The 19585-nt window shown below is 37.9% G+C and overlaps 2 protein-coding genes across 4 annotated transcripts; both read left to right on the forward strand.

The window, feature by feature from the left end:
• Nucleotides 1-12289: 12289 nt before the first annotated feature.
• Nucleotides 12290-16525, forward strand: mgst1.2 (microsomal glutathione S-transferase 1.2). The gene is made up of 4 exons (XM_067427395.1): nt 12290-12424; nt 15722-15851; nt 16012-16109; nt 16189-16525. Exons 2-4 carry the CDS (start codon nt 15735-15737, stop codon nt 16433-16435), a joined length of 462 nt encoding a protein of 153 aa, XP_067283496.1. The 5' UTR covers nt 12290-12424; nt 15722-15734; the 3' UTR covers nt 16436-16525.
• A 133-nt stretch (nt 16526-16658) lies between these two features.
• Nucleotides 16659-19246, forward strand: mgst1.1 (microsomal glutathione S-transferase 1.1). 3 transcript variants are annotated; one of them, XM_067427394.1, is made up of 4 exons: nt 16659-17437; nt 18068-18209; nt 18324-18418; nt 18516-19246. In XM_067427394.1, the coding sequence occupies exons 2-4, from the start codon at nt 18084-18086 to the stop codon at nt 18760-18762; spliced, it is 468 nt and encodes a 155-aa protein (XP_067283495.1). In that variant the 5' UTR covers nt 16659-17437; nt 18068-18083; the 3' UTR covers nt 18763-19246. The 3 variants fall into 3 exon arrangements, with proteins under 3 accessions (XP_067283495.1, XP_067283493.1, XP_067283494.1); XM_067427392.1 differs by having other exon boundaries at nt 16659-17397; XM_067427393.1 differs by having other exon boundaries at nt 16659-17394; nt 18066-18209.
• Nucleotides 19247-19585: the final 339 nt, after the last annotated feature.

Raw genomic sequence — 19585 nt, forward strand, 5'->3', positions numbered from 1 at the left:
ATGGCGGAGCTCCATCGGTTTCCGGATCATAGGATGAGCGAGGAAACGAGGGATATTGAGAAGCACCCAAGTATAGCCTACTGACCTTGATATTGTCTGTAATGAATGACTTGGACTGGCCTGGCTCCACCCTCCTATGCACTTCTGCTCAATTGTCATTTTCCTCAACAGAGTGAGTGGCTGAGAACAAAGATATTAAAGTTGTGCCCTAGTTTGAGATGACGTATTTTACAACCAAACATTAGCAATTGGTTATGGCAGATCCAGAGTGGCTTTGGGCAGATCCAATAGTTTTAAACTTCAACTGAGTACCCATCTTCAAGGAAGTTAAACCTCGTCAATGGAGAGTGACCAGACTCTCTGTACAAATGAAGTATGGCCTATATCTTATGTCATGGGGTAAATCATATCACCCTAAGGGTACCGTGTGACATGGATAGACTACTCTTTATTCCGGACATAGCTGTAGAACATCGTCTGGTCTGGATTTTTAAAATGACCTTCAACAGATCTGAGAGCAAATATATATTGATAATCCATAATATTAACATGACAAAATTACATAGTTGTTAGGGGCCCACCCCTTGGTTCTGTGACTGGGGCCCAACATTTGGTGCTACACCCCTGATCACAACATCACTTCTCATCTCGATGTCTGAGGTTAACCACGCCCTCCTCATTACCCTGCTGACAAAGAAATGCAGAAATAAAGAAATAAATACATGTGAAAAAATAAATATATACTTAAATAGGGAAATAAATTTATAAATAATAGAATAATTTTTGCTTTTCTGTGTATGGTTATATTTTTATTTTTTGCTTTTTTAAAAATTCTTTGTATATTTATTTGTGTAAAAACCATAAAAAATCTAACTGACCCCAAACTTTACAACGGTAATGTATATGCAGATCATCTTAAAATTGCATCATGTTCCAGGCTTTTGCAACCATTGCCATTTTGCTGCAATGGTGTTGATGTGTCATTGTTGAAACTGCAGCCTGTCTCTCACTCAAAGTCATCGACTTTCCAGACATTCTCTCAACTATATTGTAAGATATACATGACTCTTAAAGATTGTACTTTTGTGTTCCACAGAAAAAGCAAAACATTATATTGGTTTGGAACATAAGGGTGAGTAAATAATGACAGAATTTGAACCGTTTCCTCGAGAACACCCTAATGTTTGTGTAAGATTCATCTGAACACCATTACAAGTAAGGTTGGAGAAAAGAATGTTCTTTCGTTAGTTTCTTTCTTCATCTCTTTTCATTCTTGACAGATAAATCTGCTGGGATTCTCTTTTTTCCTTACACAAGAACATCTCTAATTTCAACAGCTCTCCTGACTGACAAGCATCATTACGGATAAAATTATCTTGGTAATTATCCTGCCGAAAAGAGATTTATTTCCCTTTGTGAGGAGGAGAGCGGATCCATGGGGCCACGCAGTGATCTGCAGCGTGGAGACGCTTCGTTAAAATAAGCATCCTAATGAGACGAGCCCTCCTGCAGAGCACAGAGGCCCAAGCGTTACGCCTAGCAGGAGCACTTGCTTTTGTTCAGATGTGCATTAAGTAAGCGTGAACACGGTATCGTCTGCGTTTGGAGGGCCACTTATCGAGGAATTCACAGTACGTAATTATCTTAATTTGCACCCTGGAGCCATATCCGAAATGAGACCTTCCGCCCATGACTACTCTGACGTAGCTCACTCGTAGGCCCCTGCCACGGAAAGGTGTTAAGCTACTGTTGGGAATGTGAGATGATTATAAGAGAGTTCGTTGACTGAGATACTTGGAGGTATTTCGTTTGCAAAACTTTGTCTGTAGCTACAGTTTTGAACATTTTAATATTAACTTGGCTGAAATCACATTTATCTGTTAACCTGCACTTTCTGAATATAAAACCACAGAGAACAAAAGCAATATGAATTTTCAAATGATGGAATTCTTTCTGTTTCTTAGTAAATCCTCATCATTGTATACTTTTGGCTGAAGCATTTATCCAAAGTGATTTACAGCTATGCATTTTATCAGTTGAAATGAGATTCAAACTCACAACCTAGTGTCACGCCAATTGCATTGTTCATATCTTCCTCCTCTATTTTTCTTTTTCCCCTTCCCCTTTTCTGGTTTTTGCTACTCTGAGTAGTATACAAATATTGGTATTTAGAGCACTTTTTGCATTTTTTTGCCTCTTCTTGACAGATCGCTTCCTGTACTCCTGAGTTGTAAGTCCATTGGATAAAAGCATCTGCTAAATGCATAAATGTAAATGTAAATATCTCAATATAGCGCATTTTGAAATATGTAAAGAAAAAAAAAGTGCATGAGTGGATTTGGGATGGTAATGCTTTCTAAAAATGACTTTTGAGTCTCCACTTAACTGTCATTTGTGTGTTTGATTTTTATAATAGATCATTAGCAGTTGTACAGGTTGACTGATTTTGTCATTAAACTCAAGAGTTTAGGTGAAGCTTATGGGGAAACGAGCTCTTTACGATAATGAGCACCAGTGTTTGCTGTAATTAAGTGCAGAACAAGTAGCCTCTTTTCCTAATGGCACTGCTAGTTAAGGGTCATTGTCGATGGATAGATTATTAAAGACTGAAAGAACTTAACAGACACCTACAGGAGCCGCAGACAACTTTCAAGAATACCCAAGGATGTTTTTAACCAGAAGCCGTCATGCTGTTTCTGTGATATATCTTTTGGTAACCTTATAGATAAAATGTATTAGTTGTTTGCAGTTAAGAGTACTGATGGACTGGGGGGATCTCTAACATTGAGGAAGGTAAAAAGTTTAAAGTGCCCCTATTGTGCTATTTTTAAGGACCCTATGTTTTGGAGGTCTCCTACAATAGGTATACCCGTTTCTCAAAGAGTCTGAAAACAGTTTGTTTGAATATTCAGTCTCTTTAAACTCATCCTTACAGAGAATCCTGCTCTGATTGGTTAAATGGCTCAGTCTATTGTGATTGGTTGACGCTTACATCTCTATCTGAATTTTAGCTCCATAGGCTTCCTCAGCACTTGATACACAGTGATAGTGCTGAGAAAGTGTCAGTTTTTCCCTATCATTCCAAAAAACAGTGTCGTCTCAACATGAGTAAATTATGGGACTTTTCATTTTTTTGGTGAACTGTCCCTTTAAGAGTTCCTTTCACTTGAACTAAGGGGATAAGCCCAACTCCTGAAAAACAACCCCACACCATAATTCCCCCTCCACCAAACTTTACATTTGGCACAATGCATTCAAGGATGTACCGTTCTCTTGGCAACTGCCAAACCTAGACTCGTCTAACAGATTGCCACACAGAGAAGCGTGATTCATCACTCCAGAAAACACATCTCCACTGCTCTAGAGTCCAGTAGCGGCGTGCTTTACACCATGGTATCTGCCGCTTTGCATTGCACTTAGTGATGTAAGGCTTGGATGCAGCTGTTCGGCCATAGGAAAAACCCATTCCATAAAGCTCTCTATGCTTTTGAGCTAATCTTAAAGCCACACAAAGTTGGGAGGTCTGTATCTATCGACTTGTGCGCACTGTGCACCTCAGCATGCGCTGACCCCGCTCTGTGATTTTATGTGGCCAACCACTTTGTGGCTGAGTTGCTGTTGTTCCCATTTGGTTTTACTTTGTTATAAAACCACTAACAGTTGACCGTAGAATATTAGGTACTGAGGATATTTCACAAATGGACTTATTGCGCAGGTGGCAACAAAATCTAATTTGCCGCGAGTGTCATCTAGCAACTCTCAATTCACTTCTGAGCTGTAAACGCCAAACTCTTGTCAGGCCAATCACATCGTGTATAGAGTCGGTGGGCGGGGCTTAATATAATGACGGCCAAGTTGTGCGTGCACATGCTTCTAGTAAACACAGAAACTGGCGAACGGCGGACTTTCGAATCAGCTTTGACCGTGACTCTGGAAGACTTGAGTTAAGCTTTTCTCTGAGAAAAGAACAAAGAACGGCACTGAAGTCATTCTTAAGAAGGTAAGATGTTTTCTGAATTTTGCCGACCGGATACGGCGAATGTTTAATCTATCAATGAGCTTTGTTTCACCTTCGTGGCTCTGGTTGGCTGTAGCGCTATCCTATCGCGTGCAGAGGGAGTTTGAAAGACAACCGTTTATCCCACCCCTCGGATTGAGCCCTGCCAATGGTGAGTTTCCAGACCAAACATCTTGATGTGGGTCTGGCTTACATTTACATTTATGCATTTAGCAGACGCTTTTATCCAAAGCGACTTACAACTCAGGAGAACAGGAAGCGATCCGTCAAGAATTCAGGCTTGTCGGGCTAACCTATCACAGTACCACGCTTGAATTCACAGAGCTCCTGACAGCGACCCATTCCTTCACAAATGTTTGTAAAAGCAGTCTGCATGTCTAGGTACTTAATATTATACACCTTTGGCCATGGAAGTGATTGGAACACCTGAATTCAATTATTTGGAGGGGTGTCCTAATACTTTTGGCAAATATAGTGCATGTGCATCCCATTTACAAACTTGTGCAATATTATATTCCATTTTGTTGTATAAATAGTGAGTAATGTGTTCACACTGAAAATTCCAAAAAAGAAAAGTACACTTCAAACACGCGGATGATGCACTTAATTATCCAGAGCGCCGTGTAGTAAACAGTAATTCAGACATGTTTTTTGGTGACATAAAACTGTCAGTCCTGTCAAAGCGGGTCACCTTCACATGGTGATTGCACGATGTAAATTTATGGCATACACATGCATCCAAGCAAGTATTTGTACATACTCAGCGTTCTGCTTTTGAATGCCCAGGCACAGTGCATGTGACAGTGCAGGAAGAAATGTAGACACCGCCTTGGGTCGATACAAAAATGTATGTGCTTGGAGCCTAGGAGGCATTCAGTAATGAAATCAATAGCTGTGCTTGGCTCCTAGCATTAAGATCATTGGTCTGGCTGTTATTTAGTCATCGTTGTCCTACAACCTGGGTGCAAGTTGGCTACCAGTGAAAAATCAATAAAGTGACACCACAGTCGGCATCCCAATTACTGGTGAGACTGGTGAGAGATCAATTCATGTGTTGGCCATTAACGGGTCCTTTTGGGAAATCATACTGCATTATTTGTGTTCGGTTCTCTCTTACGAGCACTCTCCTTGTCTCGCTCTAAAACGGTGAATTATACAAATCAACAAGAAATTGTGCAGCCAAAAACCTAGTTACCTTGCTTTGCTTTGTGCAACCCTCACATCAGTGATCTCACAATATTAGGCTGTTAGCATTGTGTGGCCTATAAGCCATAAATGTCGCAAAATGGCACTTAGGAAGAAAGACATTAAATTATTGATTTATTTTGAAAGGGAAAAATAGAAAAGGCTAGTTATAAAATGTATTGTTCAGACTCTGAATTGTGATTGGATGAGCCACATTCAAAAGTGTATGAACATGAACACTTGCCCTTTTACCATTGTTTGGGCAAACAGATAGTCAGCTGGCGATGTTGTAGTTCGCATATGAAAAAATATACCTTGTCTACCATTTAATTTGTATACACTTTAAAATATATACCTGTGTGTGTGTGTGTGTGCGTGTGCGTGCGTGCGTGCGTGTGTGTGTGTGTGTGTGTGTGTGTGTGTGTGTGTGTTTAGAAAAAAGTTACCTGGTTGCCTTAAAATTTTGAGTTCATTGAAATTAAATTAATTAATACAATGAAATAATTCTTTTGAGATTTGACGACCTTTATTAAAATATTATTAAAAGATTTTGTAAGCATATTGGGTAATTGTGTGTTTTATTTTGATGACGCAGTGAAAAAATGCCAAATAGTGCTATTTTCATGATTTATCAGTTTTTTTATGTGGTTCCGATACAATAATATTTTGAGTTTCTATTTATTAAACAAATTTCCTTCATTGTATTAACTCAAATTTTTAATTTCAATGAACTCAATTTTAAGGCAACCAGGTTACTTACTTTTTTAAGTCAAACCAACAAAATATTTTTACAGTGTAGTATCTTTAATTTTTTATTTCAAGTATTTGTGCTGCCTTAATTTTAAATTAAGTAAACTTGAAAAGTGAAATTGTACTAAGTGACAACTTGAGTATTTGAGTTGACTAAACTTGTCAGCACAAACACTTTAAGTTGAAACAATATTTTTTTGAATGTATAAGAATATATGATTTTTGGTTGCCTCTTCAAAAATATATATTTATTTTAATTTATATTTCATATGAGCTGCCAAAGGTTCAAGTATAATGTTCATCTGCATTCATCTGATCAAAATACAGTGAAGACAGTAATATCGTTTTCTATTACATTACTCCAGTCTTCAGTGTCACATGATCCTGTTGTTTTGTTGCTCAAGAAACATTTTTACTATTATCAGTTTTGAAAAATGTTAAAAAATAAATTAGGAAACCATGATGCATTCTTTTTTTCAGGATTTTTTAAATGTTTAGAAAGTTCAAAAGAACTTATTTGAAATAGAAATCTTTTGTAACATAGAATAAGTCCCTTTTTTCAATTTAATGCATTCTTGCTTAATGGAAGTATTCATTATTTTTTTTATCTTACTGATCCTCAAATATTGAATGGTAGTGTATTAATGCTAAACTTTGCTATGCATAAAAATTATACTGCAAAATGTTTCAGAAGTGCATATACTTTTAACCGTTTTAAATCAAATAATTTGCATTTTTTCTGAATTCATAATATGTACAGTAGCCCACTGAAAGACTACCCAATTCAATTTGATAAAAATGTCATATAATTGAAATTCATAAGTTCATTTAAACATAGACACCCGTGCAGCATAGTGTTCAGAGTCAATTATTTATTAAATGTGAAAGTCTGAAGGAAAAGCAGTTAGCGTTCTTCAGGTGAGGTGCGAATCAAACACTAAGATATGTGTCTTACAGCATTACTATTCTAATGGTGAAGTTGTTGACACCTGACACAGACCACACTGTTAAATCTCTGACTGCGGCACGACATCTTTAAATCCCTTGTCCCTGCATGTTGATTGACATCTCTCAGGTGCTCCTCTGGCAAAGTAGCACACTCCCACATTTCTCCCTGGAATTGTAAACATGAGGTAAAACATATTAGTTGGAGAAGCCTGCAAACGCGACGTGTCAGTGGGAGAATATCTCATCAGTCCACATTCTTTATCAACTAGTTCTCCGCGCCGCACTTCCTCGTGCAGCTCATCCATATGTAAAGACCAGAATATGTTCCAGCAGCGATAAGGATGTTTCTCGCACCTGCAATGCCTTACAAAAACATGAGCACAATGGCAACAGGACGTGCAGCTCTTTAGCGTGACAGTGGTGTAATTGTAAGGAGGGAGAAGACGTCTTGCTCTTCACTCAGCTTGAGACAAGACTAACTTCTCGCTTCGAGATACTCTGCTGAGGAAGATGACAGGAGCGGAGAATGACTAGATCTCTTTAGTGCCTACAATTACATGGCATGATGCCTTATGTGTGCAGTCAACAGAATAAGGCCTAACGAAGCAGATACCTTAAACGCATACCTTCAAGATGGCAATGCACCATGCAGCGTTCAGCATGACACTGAAAACGCCTGGGAAAAAAAGCTCATTCATGGCTATAGAAGTTGAAGAAAAACACAAAATGTATATTTGTTTAGCTGACAAGCTTTTTATTCCAAGCAAATTTAAAAAACGCTCATGACAACTCGTAATATATATTTTTGAATGAAATGGAAGTCATGGTATTACTTTAATCGTACATCTTATATGCTATGCCAAAAGTAGGCTAAAAGTTGGGTTAGAGGTTGGGCTTTATGGTATACTTTTTCCCCTTTTTCATTTCGTACAAAAGTGTCAAAGTGTGTTTTGGGTTATGTTTCATGTTTTTAAGTTTATCATGTTCACCGTCATGTTCTCTGTCAGGCTTCCAGTGGCCTGTTGCACAAAGCTGGTTTCAGTTGCTACCAAGGTAAGTTCGAGATTAGTTTGAGAAAACTCAGTTTTTTCGGGCTCAAGAAGGTGGATTGTTTTTTTATCAGTGTTCATCACCATGGTATTGCTCTGGAGCAGGTTTTATTCTGGGTTAGAAATCGCAAACCCAAACTGGACCAATCAGCTGCAAGTAAAGATGCAATAAAGCCACACCCCCTGTATCTCTCGTTCCAAATTAAAGCAGTTTTCAGAGAACAAACCATTAGAGACCAACTTGCTCATCCTAAACTTGCTAATTATTTATTATATTTATATTATACAAATTATAATTACTTTTAATTAATATAATATATTCATATAATTATTATATTAATTGACAAGTAGACAAATATGAATATAAATATAAAACATGCATTAATAATTATTTTAAACAACGTGTATTCATTTGAGCTCTTTGAGATAGAGTTTTTAACTAGGTTGTTCAACAAGGTTTAAGAGAGTGAGATGATGCCTGAGGAATGGAGGAGAAGTGTTTTGGTGCCAATTTTTAAGAACAAGGGAGATGTGCAGAGTTGTGGAAACTACAGAGGTATTAAGCGGATCAGCCAAAGTTGTGGGAAAGAGTAATGGAAGCAAGGCTAAGGGGAGAAGTGGACATTTGTGAGCACCAGTATGGTTTCATGCCAAGAAAGAGCACTACAGATGCATTATTTGCTTTGAGAATGCTAATGGATAAGTACAGAGAGGGTCAGAAAGAGCTGCACTGTGTCTTTGTAGATTTAGAGAAAGCATACGACAGAGTGCCAAGAGAAGAGCTGTGGTATTGTATGAGGAGGTCTGGAGTGGCAGAGAAGTATGTTAGAGTAGTCCAGGATATGTATGAGAGCCGTAGGACAGTGGTAAGGTGTGCCGTAGGTGAGACAGAGGACTTCACGGTTGGTGAAGGTGGGACTGCATCAAGGATCGGCTCTGAGCCCCTTCTTGTTTGCGGTGGTGATGGACAGGCTGACAGATGAGGTCAGACAGGAATCTCCATGGACTATAATGTTTGCGGATGACATTGTGATTTGTAGTGAGAGCAGGGAGCAGGTGGAGGAAAGTCTAGAAAGGTGGAGGTTTACTCTGGAGAGAAGAGGAATGAAGGCTATTCGAATACATGTGTGTGAATGAGAGAGAACCAAGTGGAACAGTGACGTTACAGGGAGAAGAGGTAAAGAAGGTGCAGGAGTTGAAGTACTTAGGGTCAACAGTCCAGAGCAATGGGGAGTGTGGAAAAGAGGTGAAGAAGCGTGTGCAGACAGGTCGGAATGGGTGGAGAAAAGTGTCAGGTCTGTTGTGTGATAAAAGAGTACCAGCAAGAATGAAAGGAAAGGTGTACAGTACAGGACAGTAGTGAGACCAGCGATGTCTTATGGTTTGGAGACAGTTGCACTGAGGAAAAGATAGGAGGAAGAGCTAGAGGTAGCAGAGCTGAAGATGTTGAGGTTCTCTTTGGGAGTGACAATGATGGGTAGGATCAGGAATGAGTACATCAGAGGGACAGCACATGTGAGATGTTTTGGAGACAAAGTTAGAGAGACCAGGTTGAGATGGTTTGGACATGTTCAGAGGAGGGAGAGTGAATATATTGGTAAAAGAATGCTGAGGTTAGAGCTGTCGGGCAGGAGGTCAAGAGGAAGACCAAAGAGGAGGTTTATGGATGTAGTGAAGGAAGACATGAAGGTAGTCGGTCTGAGAGAAGAGGATACAGAGGATAGGACTAGATGGAGGCAGATGATTCGCTGTGGCGACCCCTGAAGGGAACAGCCGAAAGAAAAAGATTAATTTTAGCTCTTTGTGAACCTATAATTATCAGGCATTTCTTTGATTCACATCAATTCACATGCAATGATATCAGATATTCTTTAAGCTGCTTCTCAATCTTTCGCTGCAGCAGCAGTGTTTAGCAGATAATTTTCAAAACGATCTCTCAATCTTCAGAAGAGAAGTGAGTCAAAAGGACACTGTGATTGGCTGTTTGGCGCACATCACACTTTCAGGTGCCCACGCTTCAGAGTTGAACAATAATAATAATTCATCCTAACTCTGGATTAAAACTGTTAACAGAGAAAGTTTATGCCAAGCTTTGAGAAACGGTTGAACTTGATCTAAACCAGGTTGGATTTATCTGGATTTGTCAACTCTAAACCTACTCTGAAACTACTTGTCAATTAATATAATAATTATATGAATATATTATATTAATTAAAGGTGATTATAATAAGTATAATATAATAAATAATTAGCACCAAAGGATGAGCAATTTTGTCTCTAACATTATTTTTTTCTTTCATTATAAACTTAAAATTTGGAACGAGAGATACAGGGGGTGTGGCTTTATTGCATCTTTACTTGCAGCTGATTGGTCCAGTTTGGGTTTGCGATCTCTAACCCAGAATAAAACCTGCTCCAGAGCAGGTTAGCCGTGTAGTGTCAGTTACCATGGTGATGAACACAGCTAAAAACCAATCCACCTTCTTGAGCCCGAAAAACCAGAGTTTGCTCAAACTAATCTCGAACTTACCTGGGTAACAACTGAAACCAGCTTTGGGGTTTAGCAGTGTTCATCTCCATAGTCACTTACACTGTAAAAAAATAAATAATAATTGCTCCAAATGAAAATTTTCTAGTGACTGATCACATCTAAAATTTTTAGTTGGCCGAATTTATATTATGTGATTTGAAACATTTTTCAGTTGGCCGAATTGAAATTCTGTGAATTGATGCAGTTTAATTCACAGAAATTCAATTTGGCTAACTGAAAAATGTAGATGTTATCGGTCACTTTTCAATTGGAGACCTGAATTTTTTTTTCGAGTGTACGCACCACGGCTAACCTGCTCCAGGGCAGGTTATGTTCTGGATAAGAGATCTCAGATTAAAATTGGACCAATTGTGAGTAAAGTGACACTTCTGATGCAAAAAAAGTCAAGCCCCCTGTGTCTGCTCCAAATTAAAAGTCACTACATAGCAAATGTTTTTTTAAAGACTAGTTTTAACAATGCTTATTTATAATAATAATAATTTTGAATGATTTAGATATAATTTATGTAATTATTATACCCTTAATCAAATACACATGGTATCATTTTAGTTAATCAATCATTAACAGGCATTTTGTTAAAATTAATATAGATAGCCTATATAAAGTCATACAAATAAGAAAATCAACAAATAAAGCTATTAAAAAAGAAGCTTACTGAGCTTAAATGTTCAATTATCTCTATATATCAACTAAACTAACTTCATAACTTTTACTTGCATTGACGTATTATATATAATATTATATTATATTATATATATATATATATATATATATATATATATATATATATATATATATAATATAATATTATATAATTATATTATACGCAAGTCGATTTACGACAAAAAACAAACGCTGGAATGATGTAGAAGCAGCGTAAGCTTTGATTTGCTGGGCAACAAACTCAAGCTCCTCTTCTCTTACATCTTATTATCCTCTGACATCTTTAAAAATTCTCATTTTAGACTTCTAATTTGTGACCAGTGTTTTGTTTTGCTTTATCCTCTGTGCTTACACATCCGTCACTATGTCATTCATCTGGTCAGGGGGTTACTCTTTTGCCATAAATCAATCTGTGATCTGTTTATTGCCATCTGTCGGAAGCTAGTTATTTTAGTTTATAAAGTTAATATGGCTATTTTTTCGTACACAAATGCAGCACTTTGCTTTAGAAGGCCTTTATTAACCCCATGGAACTGTATAGATATCTTTTATGATGGATGGATGCACTTTTTGGGATATAAAATATCATCCACTATTGACTGCGATTATAAATCTCGGAAGAGATTGGACATTATAGTATGTCAGATTGTATTCGTCTACACCTAGGATGGCTTAAGGGTGAGCTAATCATGGGCTAATTTTCTTTTCTTTTTTTGTTTGTGTGTGTGTGTGGGGGGGGGGGGGGGGGAACTATACCTTTAAAACCAATATCAGTTAATCTGTATAAAAGTGGCCAGAAAAGCTTACGTTTTAATTACATACATAAAATGCCCTATATTGTTCCAATGACTATTCACAGAAGCACAATTGTACTGCCTTGTTAATATAAACTGTGGGTTGAAATCAAAATATTTTGCAACCCTCCGACGTGACAAACAGGCTTAGGGAGTCATCATAAAAATGTGAGCATTCCAACAGCAAAAAGAAAAGACAAAACACAAAAGAAACGGCTATTATTGTGTTTGATTTGGCTGGAAGACCTGTACAGATCAAAATAATCCAGGGTTAGTCATTGATCCACAAGGCTCCAAAGAATTAAACTATCTTGCCGTTACTACAATAAAATCACTCTACAGGAATGCGCTGGCTCTGGTCCAAGTAGGCTGTCCTACGGAACTTGTCTTGCACCATAACTGAGCAAATTCAGATTTCAAAGTGCTGTCTGACAAGCGCTTGTCATCCGCAACAATCTTCGACCAGGTAAGCTTGGAGCATATCCCTTGTTGCCCCAATTTGGTTACATATTGTTGAATTTGATTAAACTCTTAAAACGCGAGCGAATGGACCGAACACGAATAACCCCCTAAATTAGCTAACGACGCTGCACTAGTAGATAGGCTACAAGTTGATTAAAATGGAGGTGATGTTGTTTAGTCGGGTTGAGTGGACACTGCGCAACAGTGTGGATGGGGTGTACAAAATATGTATATTGAACAAAATCGGTATCAAATTAAATTGTGAGAGCTGTTTGTAATGTATAAGGGCTTAGAAATAATATGCATCAGATAGGGGAGAGCAGGGGCGAAAGTACCATTTTTCAGAAAAACGTAATTTTAAAAGAAAATGTTTTAGACAGAGATATTTATTTGCTCTGGTCAATAACTCACAAGTGTGGTCTATCAATAGCAGTTGGTATTTTGTACAAATGCAGAACGACTACAGTATAATATCACTTTGAACATAAGATGCAGATTGTTACTTTTGACCCCAACAGTTGGGACGAAAGTAACACACATAGGCCTGTTGCATAAAGCTAGTTGAACAAACTCTGAGTTTCAGAGTAGGTTTAGAGTTGACAAATCCAGATAAATCCAACCTGGTTTAGATCAAGTTCAACCGTTTCTCAAAGCTTGGTATAAACTTTCTCTGTTAACTCAGTTTTAATCCAGAGTTAGGATGAATTATTATTATTGATCAACTCTGAAGCACGGGCACCTGAAAGTGTGACATGCGCGGCAAACAGCCAATCACAGTGTCCTTTTGACTCACTTCTCTTCTGAAGATTGAGAGATCGTTTTGAAAATGATCATGAAGTTAAATGCATAAACACTGCTGCTGCAGCGAAAGTTTGAGAAGCAACTTAAAGAATATCTCACTATATCAATGCATGATGTGAATCAAAGAAATATGCCTAATAATTATAGGTTCACAAAGAGCTCAAATGAATACACGTTGTTTAAAAGAATTATGAATGCATTATATTTACTATTTGGCTACTTGTCAATCAATATAGTATTTATATGAACATATATTAATCAGAGTGATTATATAATTCATATTATATAAATATAATAAATAATTAGCACCAAAAGATTTTAGAGAATTTAAAGAATTAGCACCACAATTTTAATTCTAAAGTTTTTTCATTATAAACTGCTATAATTTGGAACGAGAGATACAGGGGGTGTGGCTTTATTGCGTCTTTACTTGCAGCTGATTGGTCCAGTTTGGGTTTGCGATCTCTAACCCAGAATAAAACCTGCTCCAGAGCAGGTTAGCCGTGTAGTGTCAGTTACCATGGTGATGAACACTGATAAAAACCAATCCACTTTCTTGAGCCCGAAAAACCAGAGTTTGCTCAAACTAATCTCGAACTTACCTGGGTAGCAACTGAAACCAGCTTTGTGCAACAGGCCACTGGTGGGTCAAAAGTAACACAACAATATAAGCTAGATTGTTTTGTGTTACTCTTGTTTTTATTAAATATACCTGACTATGACCTTGTTAATATGTAACTGCAATCATATTTTGTAGCTACCTTATCTTTGCAAAACAAATATTAAATTACATTTTCATTTTAAATTTTAAGTTTAATCAAATGTTTCAAATATAACCTGACAATACAAACTTGTTAGCCTGACGTGGTCATAGGCTACTCAATTCTAGTCAGAATATGAGTCTGATTCTGCTCCATTGGGCTGTGATTATGGGGCGTGTTTCAACCGAATCAGGAAAGACATCAATTGGATAGACCTACAACCAATCAGAGCAATGGAGCGACGCATTACGCTAGTTGTCAAATGTCAACAGAGCTCAAATGCACTGTGTTGCCAAGTCCGCGTTTTTTTCCGCGGGTTGTTTTTTTATGTCCGCGGGCTGAAGCGACTATTATGTGATATATATAGACCCATGAGTTCGAATTTTAGCAGGCAACCTTGCCAAAAAAAAAACACATTTTACCCCCCAAACACCTTTTTTTCCCTCCGGAGAACTACCCCGAGAAGCTTTTGTTTAGGACTAGTAGTTGGCAGGGTTTTGTTGGCAACTTGGCAACCCTGTCTGCACACGCGCTGGAATAAACCTTTATATAAATCTTTGTCGGTGTTGTAAAAAAAAAGAAAGAATTGATTGATACACAGAGTACTTACCCAACATGATCATCACTTTTGAGAGAAATTGTGAAGGTGAATGCATATACAAACAAGATCGCCGTTTAGGATTTGAACAAATATAATCCAAGCCCCTTTGATGACGTGCATGATTACGTTACTGTTTATCATCTGTCCGTCATCGTCCATCAGGCGCGAAAGCTTCAGTTTCTGAGAGTGATACTGCAGGCTTGTTTGAGATGAGCAAAATCTCCGCAGAACCGATCACCGGTGATCAGCGCGAGATGCATGCTGGTAAGAAATGTGTCCGAGGGCGATCCGCCTTGCTCTGATGTCATGCTGACGTATCTCAAAAATCTCTCGCGATGGCAAGGCGGATGTGTTCGGATTCTGCAGTCGAGCGCAGTTGCTCTCCACCGACTGTCCTGACAAAAAAGCGCGATGGGCAACGACTAGCTGACGACACAGCTTAATGCTCATTGGTTTAAACAACCGTGATGTATGGTTCTTTTTTTTTAAATGTTTGATTTTAAAATTCTGATTTTATGTTTTTATGTGTATACATTTTGTGTGAATATTCTCGGACAGTGCGATCTCTCTGTGGGTTATGTGATTGTTGTCATATTTATAAAAAAATATAAAAACATGTATGTAATTAAAGTAAAAATGCTTGATAAACAGGTATTTTGAATGGAGATAAATAACAAAAGCTTTGGGTGTCTTGTTCATAATATTTATTTTCATATAAAAGCAACAGAACTTAAATTACATCTAGTTTATCAGCAACAAAGCGCACAAGTGTGAATCCCACGATATCCGCAACTGATCTCGCAGGTATCTGATCCACTACGAGAAGAGTGGACTGTCCGGCTTGCCTGCACTTTTTTCACTCCTCCCTTCACTGCAGCCGCCTAGTCTCGCCTTTATTTCAGGCGAGGCAAGGCGCATCTTAAACAAGCCTATTCACTCCTCTATGGATCGAGGCCAGACCAAACCGGAACTGCCCGACCTAAAAATGTTGTGGGCGGGGCTAGGTTTTTGCCATTGAGAAGTGTCCCAATCAACATGAATTCACCCTATAATATAAGCTAAATAAGCTAGATATCTTCCTAAAATCTTGTCATTTCCCATTTTGTTCTCTAATTTTCTAAATGTGGTTCTTTTGAAGGAAATTTTGCAAAATGGTTAACCTGATAAACAGTGATGTGTTCCTGGCCTTCTCCACATATGCCACTATTGTCATCCTCAAAATGATGTTCATGTCTCCTCTGACTGGATACTTCAGAATGACCAGAAAGGTACTCAGTTTGATATAATTTGTAATAAAGAGATAAGTGACTCATAAGTGATTAATGCATTGTTGAAATCAACTTGAACATCGCATCTAATGCGAGAATAGTTTGTTTTATAGCGTTTCTCCTCAGCAATATAATAAATGTCTTTCGGTTCATCATACAGGCCTTTCAAAACTGGGAAGACACTGCAATGACCAAAAAAGATCCAGAGGAGAGAAAGAAGATGCTCCAGACCAATCCTGACGTAGAACGTGTCCGAAGGTATAGTAAAGGACCGTTCTGTCCTCAATCAATCTGTTAATTGAGAATATTCTCAGGGATTTTTGCTCTTTACTCACAGGTGCCATCAGAATGATCTGGAGAACATCATTCCCTTTGTGGTGGTCGGCCTCCTGTATGCACTGACGGGGCCGGATCTCTCAACGGCTCTGTTGCACTTCAGAGTGTTTGTGGGTTCACGTTTCATCCACACAGTATCCTATGTGATGGGTCTACCCCAGCCTAGCAGAGCTCTGTCGTGGATGGTGGGAATGATCACAACGTTCTCAATGGCCTACAGGGTGCTCACCACAGCACTCCTTCTCTAAAGACACTGAGGCCTGATTCATATATTTTAATGCCCCTGGCTTTATTTTTTCTGATACACATGCAATTCATAATAAAAACTTGCATCAGTTCTTCTGTATTTTTGATGAATTTGCAGTTACCAAAATAGGTATTCACATACAAGTCTGTAGGTGATAATTTCACTGATTAACTTCCAAATGTTTGTTAACAGTCAAGTCATCGTGACAGTGACTCAGCACTCAACGGAAGGCTGTTATCAATGAAGACATTAGGATCTTTAGGATGCATTCCAAGTGCTCACGCCAGCATTTCTTCAATATTTGAATGAAACCTTTCTATTTTAGGTTTTAACTTTATAATTTGTAATACATAATATATTATAATTTGTAACATTGCAGGATTCTTTATTGAACATTTTGCAACAAGTCAGTCATATTTGGTCTACCCGGGGGTGCAAAGAACACTTTGGGGGACATTACAAAACCAGTATGGCATGCCAAACAATTCAGTGTGCAACATGTTTGCTGTTTCATAATTTGTTTTGGTTTTATATTTGTTTCCATGTTTAACGGAGCTAAAAATCTATGAAATATAACATGGCACAACTTACTCCATGCAGTGTGGCATGAAACACAATTTGTTATTATTTTAATAACCTTGATGTATGGGCTTATAGAGTAAAAAACAAACCCACCCTTGATAAATATTAATAGAAATAGGAAAACTTGCATTTACGGCAGGCAGGGAATCGAACTCACAATTTTAGCATACCGTCATGCTCCATTAAACGACAGCAACGTGCATGCCTGAGGTCGGAGCTCTAGATTTCTGGGATATACAAATTACGCAAAACAAACAGTTGCATAAATCTAACAGTTGGTCTGAATGTCGTTTAGGTGATTTGAATGCAAAACTTGAACGCCCACCCCCAGCTACCTACTTTAGTTCAGGAAGCGCTGTGAAACTGATCGGCGTCAAAAAGGTGAGAAACGCGTCAAAACGCCAACATTTTAACTTTTTGGGTTTGTACTTTTGTTTATTCTTCTTGTCAGTATTTATGTTTTATAAAGTGGCTATCCGTGCATTTTGACTTTCCAGAGAGACCGCCTTCGGTGTCCTCCTGGTTTATTGCTCTATTGTTTCCATTGATTTAACTAGTAAACAAACTCGTATGAAAACACTAGACTAGACATTTGGATGTTACAATATTAAACGAATATAATATGAAATCCTTTCAGTTGTGCGATATGAACAGTAGGCTAGATAAATTAATATTTTGATATGTAGCCTACATTAAACTACTTTAAAAGGACACAAACGACTCTCTTAAGAAATATGTGAAAATAGGCTAATGTACTAAATATTGCGTTTCTACACCTTTGTTCACTTTATGTACATAAATCTATTAATATTTGAAGCTTGGCTTTGTGATACTGACCATATTAAAGTGGCAGCTGTTTTGGAACATGGTTGCTGGTTTTTACTATAGTCCAAGATGGTAGAAATTGGCCAAATGTGTTAGTTAGAGCATAGGAGTGGTGACATAATAAATGTTTGTATTGCATGTCTGAGAATTTTGCATATGAGTACTAGACTAGTCTCTTTATGTGTGTTTGTTTACTATTTTTTGTTGTTTTGCATATGCACTGCAGCGTGATTTGAATAAAGATGGCAGAAGTTGTGCACATGATTGACAGTGAGGTCTTCCTAGCCTTCTCCACATATGCGACCATAGTCATCCTCAAAATGATGCTTATGAGCCTTGTGACTTCATACTTTCGTTTGACAAAACAGGTGCAGTATTGTGCTCAGTTTACAGATTATACAATCTACGTTATATTTTCTTCAAATTTTTTGAATAGGCCATCAAACACTCAATTTTCATGGATTTAATGACTCCTCTTGTAGGTTTTTGCAAACATTGAGGACACCGTCTTGGTGAAGACCGCAGACGACAGAAAGAAACTGGTCAGGATTGATCCGGATGTGGAAAGAGTGCGACGGTAAATGTATAATATGTTTAATGACAAGATCACTGGGTGAGCGATGAAGGTGCTACTGATGTTGTCTCTTTCTGATGCCATTGTTCTTGAATCACAGATGCCATCAGAATGACCTGGAAAACATTGTTCCCTTTGTGGTTATTGGTCTCCTGTATGCACTCACTGGGCCGGATCTCTCCTCAGCTCTCTTTCACTTCCGGGTGTTTGTGGGGTCGCGCTTCATCCACACAGTGTCCTATGTTATGGCTCTGCCCCAGCCTAGCAGAGCTCTGTCCTTTGGTGTAGGGCTGTTTACAACGTTGTCTATGGCCTACAGGGTGCTCACTACAGCTCTTTTTCTGTAATTGATAGCACTCACTTCATTTAAAATCATTTTGGTCTAATTTACGTGCTTTTTACAGTCTTGTGTAAGTGAATGCAAGTTTTTGTGCCATTTTTCTATTTTAATGCAAATTTTTGTGTGCTTTCTTTTGGTTTTCAGTAACACACCCCCTTAAATGCTGTTTATTATCTAAATGAAAGCTAATTTAAACTGCTGATAATATTTAATCAATGCAATCTTTATCTCTTGGCACACATTCAAGGATAAGTCCTGAATTGTACATTGAGCAGACTTTTGTTTTTTGTTACTTATTAATCATGAGCAACAGACAGCTTTAGATTTGGTCAAATAATTAGGCCTTTTAAGTTTGTGCATGTAGTTTTTTACAACAGTTTCAAAGACAAGCATAGGACAATATTCATTTAGCATTTTATTATGAGCAGGTTTAAAGACATTTTGGGAAACAACATCAAAAAGGTAAAATAAAAATGAATGTTTCTGACAAATGCTTGCGATTTAATCTTTTAAAGTTGCAAGTCGCAAGAAACCAGTGCATGCTTTGTCCACTAGAGGGAGCTATTTGAAAGCTCAAGTTGCACTAATGTTTACGTTCATGTTTGTCTAATGCACGCATGGAGCACCTCTTTATTTGTTTCAAATTCACCTTTGACATGCAAAACACTCATTCATGTGCGCTGTGTGTCTTTTCAGCTGTTTTATACAGCCACACTGCAAATATAGATGATGTATGTTAGCAGACGTTTGTTATAAATAGCACTGCTTAACAGAAAAAGGAATTGTAACTTGTTATTCCTGCTTTATACATTACCTTGATATGTTTTGAA

Source organism: Pseudorasbora parva, chromosome 20, assembly GCF_024679245.1.
Source record: "Pseudorasbora parva isolate DD20220531a chromosome 20, ASM2467924v1, whole genome shotgun sequence".
NCBI classification, from domain to species: Eukaryota; Metazoa; Chordata; class Actinopteri; order Cypriniformes; family Gobionidae; genus Pseudorasbora; species Pseudorasbora parva.